General features: G+C 29.9%; 1 protein-coding gene across 1 annotated transcript; it reads right to left on the reverse strand.

The window, feature by feature from the left end:
* Positions 1-9,677: 9,677 nt before the first annotated feature.
* Positions 9,678-13,762, reverse strand: LOC106771019. Its single transcript, XM_014656897.2, has 5 exons — positions 13,190-13,762; positions 12,963-13,021; positions 11,157-12,842; positions 10,920-10,998; positions 9,678-10,531 (listed from the first exon to the last, which is right to left on the reverse strand). The coding sequence occupies exons 1-5, from the start codon at positions 13,380-13,382 to the stop codon at positions 9,849-9,851; spliced, it is 2,700 nt and encodes an 899-aa protein (XP_014512383.1). The 5' UTR covers positions 13,383-13,762; the 3' UTR covers positions 9,678-9,848.

Below are 13,762 nucleotides of genomic sequence, written 5' to 3' on the forward strand. Positions count from 1 at the left end.
TATATATATATATATATATATATATATATATATATATATATATATATAATATTTTGATTGATGATATAACTTATCATTACCACAGGGGTTTTTAGTAGAAGTAAAACGTTGGAACATATTAGATAAACAGTATTTCCAAAGTTTGGATAAAGTGATTAGAATGTTGACATGAAATAACTTGAGTATAAATCTTTAGTGTTAATATGTGTGTTTTTCTTTTTGTAAATATAAATATGAAAACATCCTCTATAATGCATTTAAAAATTCAAAAAAAATCTTTATGTACCATATTAAAAACTAAATAATTTAACATTTCAAAAATATATAATTAAATAATAGAACAATATAGAAAATTAAATATATTAATGTCACTTATCAATTTTGGTAAAAACTTGAATTCAATTACAAAACTTATCACTCAACCAATAATTGATTAATTCAAATTGAATTAGATCAAATTTGACCCAATAACAACAAGAAAAAACTATGAAATTATTAACCAAAGAACACCACTCAATAATACAGACTTGGCTAAGGAAAGTTTATGTCATTTAATGAATGTTTTCATTCACAACACATATTAAAGAGTGATTTATTGAGTGTTTATTTACAGTACATTAAATAAAAACACTCATTAAATGACGTATACTTTGCCACTATCAAACTTATTTAGTCAAATTTATTTCAATACCATTGATTTTTTCGTTTTATTTCTCTCTTTATTTAACTTCGCCACTATGCATAAGAATAAATCATATTTTAATTTATCACAAATAAAAGTGAATATATATAATTCATATAACCATTAAATATTGATTACAAATAATGTACTTACCTATTAATATTCATTACAAATAATATCATTATCCATTCTATATTTTTTTCTATAGTTCTAATAAACATAATTTTGATTTTTACATCTTAAAATATCATTATCTTTAATCTCTTCTTTCTAGATTGAATGTGTAGTTTAGCCTTTATTCCATCCATAAATTTTGTTCTCTGAATTTCCACTTAAAACATAGAAAACACAAAGGTTTACAATCTTTATAAATATTTTTTAATATTAAATATATCATTATTTGACACATATGCCATAAATACACATTTATCTCAATAGCAGTATATAAATTTACATATAAATAATAAGGTTGAACGAACTGAAATAAACAAAAAAGTTAAACAAAAATATAGTTATACATTTCAGACACTTAATATTAATCTACAAGTAACAAGAACAAAATATAGTTTTAAAATTATAATTATTATTTGATTGCATAAATAAAAAATCTATTTTATAATACTTTACTGTATCTTCTTCATGAGTATTATCATGCTCTTGAAATAAACTTTGAATATTTTAAAACGAAGAAAAAATTTATAAAAGTCAACTTGTACACATAAGCACAAATGCTATTTATTCAAATCTTTCAATTAAATAAATTTACAATCACACACAAATAAATAAATAAATATATATATATATATATATATATATATATATATATATATATATATATATATATATAATAAGAAATTAATCGTATAAGATGATAAGGTCATTACATTAGTTTTTATTATTAGATTTTAATTATTAAAAAAATTAAATGGAGACAAAATATTTAGTGTAAACCACTATTTCAAATAAAAGTTACCTTGATAAATAAGATAAGTAAATTTTATTGAATAAAGTTATCATATCTAATTTTGAAAAAATATTAAATTAAAGTAAATTATCATACCTATAAACTAGTCAAAAGTGTACACGTGCTAGAAATTCATCTAATTTTGTCTCTAATAGTAGACATATAGTATTTAAAAAAGTTACTTTCAATCCTAAGAAATTTGAATAGAAATATATACATCCACTCTAATAAAACAAAAATTTGTTATAACCTATTTTTATTTCACATTATTTAAGTCCCATAAGTTCCTTTCAAAAACCTTCCAGATGGTTTTTCCTGTTTCCCATATTCAAGAAAAAAAAAATGTTTATTCACTCACTTTTGGCTTCTGAGCCTACTGATAAATAAATAAATAAATGAAATGGTGATTGTTAAACTGGTATATAATTTCATTTAAAATAAGGAAAACATGCTTAAACTGTGTTTATGACGTAATTTTTAAAATAATTGTTTATTTAAAAAATTCATTTATTAAAAAATAATATTTTTTTATTATTTATTTTACACAATTTGTTTCCGTGTTATTAAGGAAATTAGTTAATTTATGTGGATGATGACTATGGTAAGATATTAAAAAATTAATAATAAATAATAATCAAATTTAAAGAATAAAAATAATTAATGACTAAATTATAATTATTAAACTAAAAAATATTTATATATAAAATAGTTTTTATTATAAATAAATAGTAATAATAAATTTATGAATTAATATTTAAATTGATTTTTAAAATTAGTTATAAATGAAGAAATTAATGTTTAAATTAGTTTTTAAATTTAGAAATTAATTTAAAATTTATCATGTCAAAGATGAAATTTAAAATTTGAGTAATTTTATTTTTATTTAGAAACATTTTAAATCATAGAAATAAAATTATTAAACTAAAAAAATTATTTTTGTGATCATATGATTTCCTTTTAGATCATTTTCTAAATTTGTAACTGTTCCGGTTTATTTAAAAAAAGGCTTAATACCTTCATTAGTTTGTCTGCAAATCTCAGTTTCGTCCTCAAGTTTTGAACTGTCTCAATTAAGTCATAATTTTTGTAAAAAATGTACATATTTTACCCCTTAACTGTTAAGTTGTATCAAACGGTGTTAATTGGTGTTGAGATGATTTTTTTTATTTTAGGCTTAATCTCTCTCTTGATCCTTATGTTTGTGTGAAAATCTCAGTTCGATCTCCAAGTTTTGAACTGTCTCAATTGGGTCATAATTTTTGAACTATTCACAACGGCGACATTTTTTAGTTTGAGAGGGAGAAAAGGTGCGAGTCGGGGGGTTTGAGGATGGAGGAATGAGTGAAATGTGACAAGTGATTGGAAGGAAAAAGAAAGACCATAGCCACGTGGATTTAATGATTTTAAAACATCAAAAAAAATATTACTGCTCAATTCAAAGTTAATGCCGTCTTAATACACTTAATGGTTAGGATAAAACGTTGTAAAGTGTTTGCATTTCATAAGGACTTGAGAAAAAACTTGAGGACGAAACTAAGATTTTCACACAAACATAAGGATCAAGGGAGGAATTAAGCCTAAAATAAAAAAATTCATCTCACCATCAATTAACGCCGTTTGAGACAACTTAACGGTTAAGGGGTAAAATATGTACATTTTTACAAAAATTATGACCCAATTGAGACAGTTCAAAACTTGGGGAGCAAAATGAGATTGACATACAAATACGAGGATCAATAGAGGTATTAAGTTTTTTTTTAAAAAAAAAAAAACAAAAAGTTAAAGTAAAAAAAATTACGGTAGAAGTATCTTAGTCATCTTTCTTTCTTACTAGTGATATTCATTTTTTATACTATTCTATCACATTCGTTTTAGAGATTTACTTATCATTTCCTTAAAAAAATATATAAACATGTACTTTAGTTTATTTTAGCATAAACAAGCATGACAATAAGATGTTTACGAGTTTTATTATTCTTTTTATATTACACATATTTATATATTTTTTTAATATTTATAATTTTAGGAGTCAAAACTATTATTTAATAAATCTTTCCAAAACAGATAGAATTTTTTTACTAAACATCTTAATCGAGTATGAATTATTATACTATTCAGTTATAACTTTCAACAATAACGAATAATTAGCTTAAAGTCTATAATTTCTTTAAGGTTGGATTGATAAGTATTATTTCTGAAGCCGAGAAATTATATGAACGGTTTTATTTTTAAAAATCTTTAGAAAAATAAAAGAAATATAGTTAAACCTTTTCATGACATAAAAAGATTATATATTTTCAATTTTAAAATATATAAACTTAATTTTGAATTTTTTTTTTCTATTACTTTCTAAGATTCAGAACTCAGGCGTCCTTGAAATGTTGACTTTTTTTTATACATAGTAATGAATCAAGACATGCAAAGAAAAATAGGATTGCTGAGTAAAAATTATAAATATCATTATTATTTGTAGAAAGCATATATAAAAAATGGAGTTCAATAAATTGTGGTAATAGCGAAATTAATGAAATAATTGAGAAGATTAGAAAGCATAGGATGCTCCTCCAGTTCCGGTGGATGTGTGGAGCATTATTTTAATAATAGCATCATTACGCAATTAAAAAAAGGATTAAATTAATGATCTAGAAAGAAGATACATAGCATATTAATCTGTGAAAAACTGAACATCATAGAAAACAGAGACTCTTTTCAGTTTTCTCCAAACCCAAGAAATCAAAGAATATCAGTGGTTTACTTGGGATGGAACATCTACCTCACATGGAACCACTGTTACCAAATAACATTACCTGCATCTCTTTTTTCTTCCTCCAAAAGTTTTAAACAAACCAAAATAATTACTGTTAATTTCTTAGTTTCTTAATTTATAATTTTAAAACCTGTTCTAACTAAAAATTAATTATACAATTTATTATTTTAATTCATTCACTTATCATTTCCCCATCCCCAGCAAATAATTTGGAGTACGGAAATCTAATCTAAATTAGAAATGTAGCTATTCTGATCCGATTCAATGTCAGTTAATAATTGAGCTTCATTAGAAAAGGTGAATGAAACTCCGAGGAAGATGCTCATTCCTTTATATTTTCTATTTTTAACAAGTGTATTAGAAGCGGATTTCTAAGTCTAACTTAATTTTATAAAATCAGTTTCTGAGATGAGATTTACGTTTCACTGATATATTATAATTTAGTTTTATTTTTAGTCGATGTGAGACTTTTAACACACTGACGTATAGACATATCAAACGTGATAGTAAAAATGAGTGGTCCGATAGTGACTCGATAGTGTTATGATAACGGGTGGAATAAAATTGTCAATTAAAATAATATATAAATAAAATACAGACCTTTCTTTACAAGCTAATTTTGTGAGATTGAGTTAGGTTTAAAACATTTTTTAATAAAATAAAAGTAATTTTAAATGTATTTTTTCTAAATAGATGTTATAAAATTAAGTAGTATTAGAAAGTATTGTTTAAATTTGATATTTTGTAGCTTTGAATGAGGATGATTAGTGGTAATAATAGAGTTGATGAATGAAGTAGGTGTGTTGAGGAAAGTTGACGGGAGATCTGAGAAGATGGAAGGAAGGAGAAAGGTAACAGAAAGAGAAGGAAATAAGAAAGAAAGCACATGCGATGTTGTGTTGTAATAAATGGTTTGATTGTTGTGTTATGAGATGTGTGGTGCGTTGACAATGCAGGCAAAAATAACACAATAAAATCCTCTCTCTCTCTCAACAATTGCATCAACTTAAAAAGTCAAGAACACTTTTTCTCTCTCAGAGAGAGGACCCATGTGCGCACCAATAACAACCTCCTTCATTTTCATTATAATCCAAAAACTATTATTTTATTGAATAATAATATCATCACACATTTTTACATTCATTTGACACAAAATATAAGGATAAAATGGTATAAAAAGTATAAAATTTTATAATTTTTCAAGAAAAAAGAAAGTAAAAAAGTAAGAATAATTTCAAATAAATGTAAAAATTGAGGTGAGTGAAAGAATCATTTCTCTATTTTCTTTGGTGTTTCTTTTCTTCTATGGCTTACTCTTCAACACATTCATGCTTTGTCTCTATCATGGGTTAACTTCTTTCAGTTATCGTTTATCAGTTCATCAAAGTACGTTGTTTATGTACATCACAAACAAAAACAAAAACAACTCAACTTAACTTGATCCTCTTGTATTTTTAAGATTTAAAAGTGAACAAGATTATATTCTAGTTAAAGTATATAGTTGAAGAGTAATAATACCATGACACACTTTTACATTCATTTAACACATAATACAAGGATGAAATGGTCCAAAAAGTGTAAAATTTTGTAGTTTTTCAAGAAAGAAGAAAGTAAAAAGTAAATAAAAATAGTGTCAAATGAATGTAAAAAATTTAGATGTGTTAAAGAATAATTTCTCATACTTTAATAACGTAATAGACTTAAACATAAAATTATAGTTAGTTTTGGTTTTGATAACATATGTATTAAAAAGTAAATTTTAAATTTAATTTCATCTTACAAAACATGTGAGTGTACAAGAATTGTTTAGTCATGATGAAAAGGAGCATAAGTTCATTTTGCTTACACTGAATCTAAAGAAATTATTTCCTTTCATTCATTACAATCCTTTATGTATAATATGAACTAAATCTAAGAAAACGATTTCCTTTCTAATCCTTTATGTATAGTATGAACCATATGGTAATTGGAATCAAACTATTAAAAAGTCAGAGAAAAATGGAGCAACTAAGGTCAAAGAGTCTAAGATAGAAAATCATTTTTTATTAAGTCTCTAATTAAGATTAGAGGAGTTTATACTATAATTAGACAAACTATAATAAGAAACTCATTAGAAAAACTATAATAGAGGTCTAAGGCACCTTTAATCGTTGTGGACGAACAAAAAACGAATTTGAAATAAGGAGTTATAAAAGATGGACTCTTAGAAAATAATTGATCCACAACTAGATTTAAGTGGTCTTTATTAAAAAGACCGAGTGGTCAAAGTCAAACGGTTTAAGATAGAATATCATTTAATTAAGTTTCTAACCAGAATTAGGAGAGTTTGACTTGTAATTAGACATATTATAATAAAAAACCTATTGTCTCAAGTGTATACAAACATTTACACAGAAGCTGTTCAATTCAATGCACTTATAATTGGGATAGTTGTGTCTGTTTTAAATTTCAAGCTTATCATATATTTTTTTGTTCTTTACCAAATTATGCCTGCGTGTTTATTATGTTTATATTGTAATGCACTTTCCTGTTAGTTAGTATTTGTGTATTTGAGGTAATCAACATTTATTATACATATACAAATATAATGTGTAAACTCGCTCAAATTATTTATCTAGGGCCATTATTAAGAGTTGATGCTTGAGGGATTAACAAGGGGTAGAGTCCACTATCAATTAATTATATTATATTGAATAAAAAAACTCAACTATTTATAATAATTATTCAACATTATTATTTTATAGTTTAATTTTAGAAAATTGAACCAGTTATAGTTTAGTTAACTATTTATTAACTTAAAATTAATTTATTTTATATCTTTATTTGTTTGAAAGTTTTTAAAGTTGTAGTTTAGTTTGGTTAATATTGATTAGACCAAACTTTGGTTAGGATTGACTTAGTCAAATTTGACTGATTTTTGACAAGATTGACTTAGTCGAATTTTGGTTGGAATTGATTCAACTCAGTTTCAGCTATGTTTGACTCGGTTGAATTCGGTCAATTTTTGACTGGAATTAACTCGATTAAATTTGGTTGATTTTCGATCGAAACCGTATTGACCATTCGTGGTCATGTGAATCGAATTTCGTTGATTTTCAACTAGTGCCAGCTCGATCAATACTCAGTTTTATGGGAGAACCCATGTTATTGGGTAGAAACAATTTTTTTCTATCTACTTAATTGTATGTGTACCGTACGACCCCTCCACCTGACCGTACGGTCTTTCCCAATGACCATACGGTCCTCCCATATGGCCGTCCGTGCAGTCCTTCCAGGCCAACCTTCCTGGCCGACCATTCATCAGGCTGACCTTCCAAGCCGACCTTCCAGGCCGATTAATCACCAGGCCGACCTTCCAGGCTGACCAACCACTAGGTCGATCATTCAGACTGACCATCTAGACCGACCGATCACCAAGCCGACCTTCTTGGCTGACCAACCACTAGGTCGATCATCCAGACCGACCTTCCAAGCCGACCAACCATCAGGCCGACTATCCAGGCCTCCAGGCCGACCTTCTAGGCCAACCACATGGATAAATTATAAACGATAATAATTCATTAAAGCCCCTAATGGAGGTTAAGGTGTGATTGGGCCGTCATCAGACCCACGAAAGGTAAAAGCCCATTACAGCTAGTATAAATAAGGGTCTCAGGTATGATTTCAGACACGTTATATATATGATACACACCACTTTTGCTGACTTGAGCGTCGGAGTGCTTTTGGCAGGTACCCGCTCCGCTCGGCTTGGAGAAGAAGGAAAGAGGGAGAACGAACAACTTCGAGTTTGAAGAGGACAATGATGATCGTCCAGCCTCCAACAAGTCCCCACTAGGAAGGTTACAAGGGACCTCCAAACCCAACCGAAACAGTATGTATTTCTTTTTTGTTTATGAAAAACATATATTATGAATAAAACAGATAAATACTAATTTTTTTAGTTTTTTAATTAAAAAATATTGAAAGTTCGGTTGAAAATTAATGCATTTCGATTAAAAAATAATGAAGGTCAGTTTAAAATTAGTGTAATTTAAGTACATATTCATAACGGTTCAATTCAATTAATAGGATAATTTAGTGCAATACAAGTTGATAAACAAAAAATAATTTAGGAATTAATTTTAAGTTCAAGGGTTAAATATGTTTTTAGTCCCTGTACTTTGGGGCGATTTTGGTTTTAGTCCCTCTTTCAAAGTATAGTACAATTTAGTCCTTCAACTTTAGAAAACTCTGGTTTTAGTCCTTTTCACCAAATTTTTTTAACTTTATTTATTATTTCAAACGCGTTTCTCAGTTAACATTGAAGCAAAAATGTGTCAAATAGTGTAAACAATCCAAATGCTATAATGTAAGGTGCTTGAAACAGCAAATAAAGTTTAAAAAATTTGGTAAAAATGACTAAAACTAGAGTTTTCTAAAGTTGAAGGACTAAATTGTACTATAGTTTGAAAGAGGGACTAAAACCAAAATCGCCCCAAAATATAGGGACTAAAAACATATTTAACCCTAAGTTCAATTATGACAAATTAATTTTCAATTTAATATAATTTTTGACCGTGCAATAAATTTTTAATCATAAATAAGATAAAATCAATGCAAGTCACATTTTTAAAACCAGTGTGTATCCTTTTCTAAAAGACCAATATAATCTACATGAGATTTTGTTATTCATATAACCCATCTATAGTACAATATCTTTTTTCTTTCACTTTCTGTCCCAGAACATTATTTACTTTCTCTTTTTTCTACATTGCTGTAACATTACCTTAAAAGTATCATTATTCAATCTAAATTCTTATTTTAAACTTCTACATTAATTTAAGAAATAACTCTTATAATTTTTTTTTCTAAATGTGTGCTTACAGAGAAATTTGTCTCAGATTTCTAATATGATATTTTGTTTGCAGTAGAGAACAAACAAGTGCTAAAGAAAATGAAATAAGTGTTAAGTTCTCATGTAATGTTGCTAACTTGAAGATTTATTTTAATGTCTCATTAACATTTAAAATGTACTAGTAACTTTGTTTTTAAAGGACAAAAATTTGAGACTAGGGAGAATAATACACAATTAGACCTTTTAACTATTAAGATAAAGGAAAAAGTCTCTTTAACAATTTTTTTTGGACAACTTTTTGACAATGCATACGTGACAGTCTATGATTAGTCCGTTTCAAATATTTTTTTAAACATAAATTCAATCAAATAAATAAAACGATGACACGTGTCCTGTTGTAAAAAAGTTGTTAAAAAAGAATTGTCAAAATATCATTGTCCTAAGATAAATTCTACCGGTCAATAAGCAGAAAAATAATGAGTATCCAATGAAAGATCCTACAAGGAAATCTTGATGGTATGGTTGTTTACAATAATAGAAAACTATTACAAAGCCTACCATGTGATTATGTATACATACACTGAAAAATGTTGCTGAGGAATTAAAAAACCTGCAACAAATCAGAAACCAATTCGTTAATCAAACATGTGACAACATCAAACTCAAGTTCTAAACCTTCTTCAAATGCTTCAGTGTCAAACTCAAGCCATGTACCCGATGGAGTACTCATGTCCTTGTAGACTAGTTCCTCCACCACTGATTCTTCCATGCTCCTAAGGTTCAACATTTCCTTGTACAAATCTTCAGCTAAAGAGCTCTTCTTCTGAACTGAAGCCATCCATTTAGGCATTGCTTTGCAGCTTCCAACAAAAACTTTTCTACATCTTAACTCTAAGCATTCACTCACTGTGTCAAATATAACCTTTCTCTCGATCTTAGAGTACTCTTCATAGCTTTCTGCCACAGTGCTCTTAGTCTCCAACAGATCAAAGAGATTTGGCATTATGATCTTATCTGTCTCACCCATCAAAAATTTTTCTGTCATCAGCTCTGCACTGTAGAGTATATCCTTTATGTAATCAAATTCCACGTTCCCAGATAATCTTGTAAACTCTACTGAATTTGACATTATACTTGATTGTTCAATGGCAACCATGTCCTCTCCCATCACTATGCAAGAGCTTTGCTCAGACCATTCGGCCTCGTTTTCAAGTGGCAGAGATTCATTCATTGGAGAAAAATCAGATAGCTCTTCATCTTGCATGGAAGAATAAACTGTGCTGCCTAAAAAGAGTAAATATGGATGGGTGTTAAGGAACCCAGAAAGTTTCTAACAGTTATTTTTTCATGACCTAAACTTGATGAATTATCTTCATTATACATGCATGGCAAGCTGGATGTTAGACATTCAATTGAAACTGCAATAAAGACACCATTGTAAAGCAAAATTGGACAGTTATTTAGAATTTTCTGCAACGTCTGCATAGCTTCATTGCCACATCTAGCTCAGTGACTGTTCTAATAACTCCCCTCCCTGCTTGAAGTTTCATAAACTTTATGCAGTATTCAATTATAAATCTATAAGAAAGCGAAGCCACTGGTTTTTCTTTTAGATTTGGATAAAAAATATGCTCAAGGAAGTGCAAAAAAAAAATAAATACTAAGGCATTACCATATGCACTATCTAAGTAACTTTCATTTCTGCTTTCGCTGTTGCTGCTGCAGCTAGGCCCTTCTATTGATTCTGATGTCTGCACAAGGGAAGAGTAATTGATTGCTATACCGTTCTTTTCAGTTCAAACTTCAAAAAATATCAAATATTTAATTAAATTTGAAAGGAATAATTTAATAGTATGTAGATCGTATCAGACAAATCCCCATATCATCCTATAAAAGATATGAAAGAGACCTGTGGTTGCTGATTCATACTAAGCACCATGCTATCATTTGACAAACAATTGTCATGCCTGCTGTCCAATTTATTACTAACCAGGTTGGGGTGAAAACTTCTGTCTTCCAAACCAGCAGAAGACCATTCTTTCATCACAGAGCATTGAGTTGGGTTAATTCTAGATGTCAATTCTTGCAGCTTTCTCTCCAAAAGGACACTTAAAGCCTCACCATCTATTACATGTAACCTGGGAGGAGATAATGATGATTTTCTGGGATTGATCATATTATTGCTACAAGAATTGACATCAGTTTTGTTCCTTGTTTCCACCATTTCCTCAATGGAGGACTGTAACTCAGGCCTTTTTCTTCTCAAAGGAGATGTAAATATAAATGAAATCACACCATTGCTTCCTTTCATACTAAATGCATCCTGATTAATACTTCCGTCAGTTGTAATATTGCATTTTATAGACTTGTTTTCATAACTATTAGCCGCAGTATCAGTGCCTCTTGCCTCATTGTGAACAACCCTATTCATATAGTTTTTCTTTTGGGAAATGCTCTTTCTTTTGGAAACTGATTTGGTAGCACCTGTTACCCTTGTGTCTGACCCTTTGGGCTCGGTGTTGGTTTTTACAACACCCCTTTTTGTGGTCTTCTTTGCTCTAGTAGAACTTTCTGGAGACCAATTTTGTGTTGGTTTATGCGAGTATGCCTTGGAAGTCGGGTTACCTTTGGTGGTTTCACTACACAGTTTTTGGTTATTCTTCCCAAGCACATTACTATTCTGGCCATTACAAGCTTTCTGCTGAATGACTCTGGCTCGGTCTGTGCTTCGTTTCTTCTGGCTCCGAGACAACTGGTTTGATTTGATATCATTATGTTCCTTCTGCTTCACACATCCCCTATTACCATTCAAAGTCAATTCATCACAGCTCTGAACATTGGTTCTAGATGGAATTGCAAGTGAAGCAGATTTTCTTTTGCTTGACAACCGGCAAGAACTGTTTTTTTCTGAATCTCTTGAACCTGGTGAACTTGGAGTAGATTTACATAAACTATTTCTCCTCTCACCAGGCTTGCCATTCAGAGGGTTAGCAGTGTACTTACCTGTGAATTTGGACTCATGTTGGGAAGCTTCCAATTTCTCTTTCAGCTCAAGAATTCTTAAGGGTACAGATGAAGGTCCAGCAGAAGACATTCTGTTCCTCTTACATGGCTGGGGACTTACCTCAATTATCTTGGCAGCTGCCTCCATAATTTGAGCTGCATGCTTAGGTTGAGACAAAAGTTTGTGGTGAGTAACTGGAATGGTTTTGGCAGACCTTGGAGGTAACATTTCAGTCTGAAATCTTTTCATGGCTGGATTTCTCTCTTTTGGTTCCATGACTCTCCAAGAAGACTTCACCGAATTAAGTCCCATGTTTATCGAATCAACATTACAACAATAGTCAACCGTTGAGTGAAGAACATCCTCATCAGGAGTACGAGAAGATCCAAGAGAGTTGGAGCCATATAAGGAAGTGGATAATGAAGAGAGCTCAGAGACATTTGAAACTGGCAGTGAATCCAAACCCATGAGTCTGGCTACTAACCCCGGGGCTTTAGTCTGACACCCTTCATCACTACTAATTGATATGGCACAATCAAAATCAGAACTTGCATTGTTACTAGGATTTCCTCCATTGTCATTCATTTCCATCTGAAACAATTGCAACAACCAACAAAAAATAAACCGTATCATGAAAGAAGGGCAGAAAAAACAAAAACAGAAAAAGTTACAAATAACTCTTGGATTGTGAAAGGCTGAACAAATTCACACCTTATCGACCTCTGACTTTGGCAAATTGTCCACGTTTTCCTTTCCTTGCTTTGAAATTTCTAAAGTACATGCAGCATAAATGTTTAGAACAGGCCAATCAGACTCACTTCACTCCATACAATAACTAATGATTGAAAAAGGTACACAACTTTTGAACAAAGGAAGCAAGACAGAAGTGTAACAAATAAGAACAATAAAACAATACAAAAGAGAGCAACGATAATTACCAGGCAACTTAGGATCGTGAGAAAGGTGCTTCTTTTGATATTTACCATTCCAGTCAAAGAAGCTAAGAAAGGTTCCCTTGAAACGTCTTCTGTGAATCTCCATTATAATGTTGGCCGTATGAAACAATGAGATCCTGTTGACAGTTACTTTCTCTGAAGAACCCAAATCTGAAGAAGAAACAAAGTCCATCATCTGAAGAAGAAGCCCATTTTAAAGTCTCTTTCTTGCAACCAGAAAACACATCGTGTGTGGTAAAGGTGGAGTCTTTTTAAAAGGGGGCCCCTGAAAATGGAAGTTATGGGTCATTATCATAAATCTCTCCCAACAAAGAAACCAGTCGCTGAACAATGCTTAGGCTCTATTTTCCATCGGTCTCAACACTCTGAGTATTCATTCATTCACTCTTGTCGTCTATGTTTCTGAAAGGAAACAGTTACTGCTTTGCGTGTGACATTAATCTGCAAAGACCAGACTTATAAAACGGGGGTCTCGTGGGGGCTAACATAAATAAAAGCTAAGTCAAACACATCAACTCAACTATAACTTTTTTATTATCATTTTTTCTTTTTAAA

This window comes from Vigna radiata, chromosome 8, assembly GCF_000741045.1.
Source record: "Vigna radiata var. radiata cultivar VC1973A chromosome 8, Vradiata_ver6, whole genome shotgun sequence".
NCBI classification, from domain to species: domain Eukaryota; kingdom Viridiplantae; phylum Streptophyta; class Magnoliopsida; order Fabales; family Fabaceae; genus Vigna; species Vigna radiata.

Coding starts and splice junctions, on each gene's coding strand:
- LOC106771019 (XM_014656897.2), bottom strand. CDS start 13,382: ATGATGGACTTTGTTTCTTCTTCAGATTTGGGTTCTTCAGAGAAAGTA. Junction 10,999..11,156: donor GTATGAATCAGCAACCACAG/GTCTCTTTCATA, acceptor TCCCTTGTGCAG/ACATCAGAATCAATAGAAGG. Junction 10,532..10,919: donor TTACTTAGATAGTGCATATG/GTAATGCCTTAG, acceptor TACTCTTTTTAG/GCAGCACAGTTTATTCTTCC.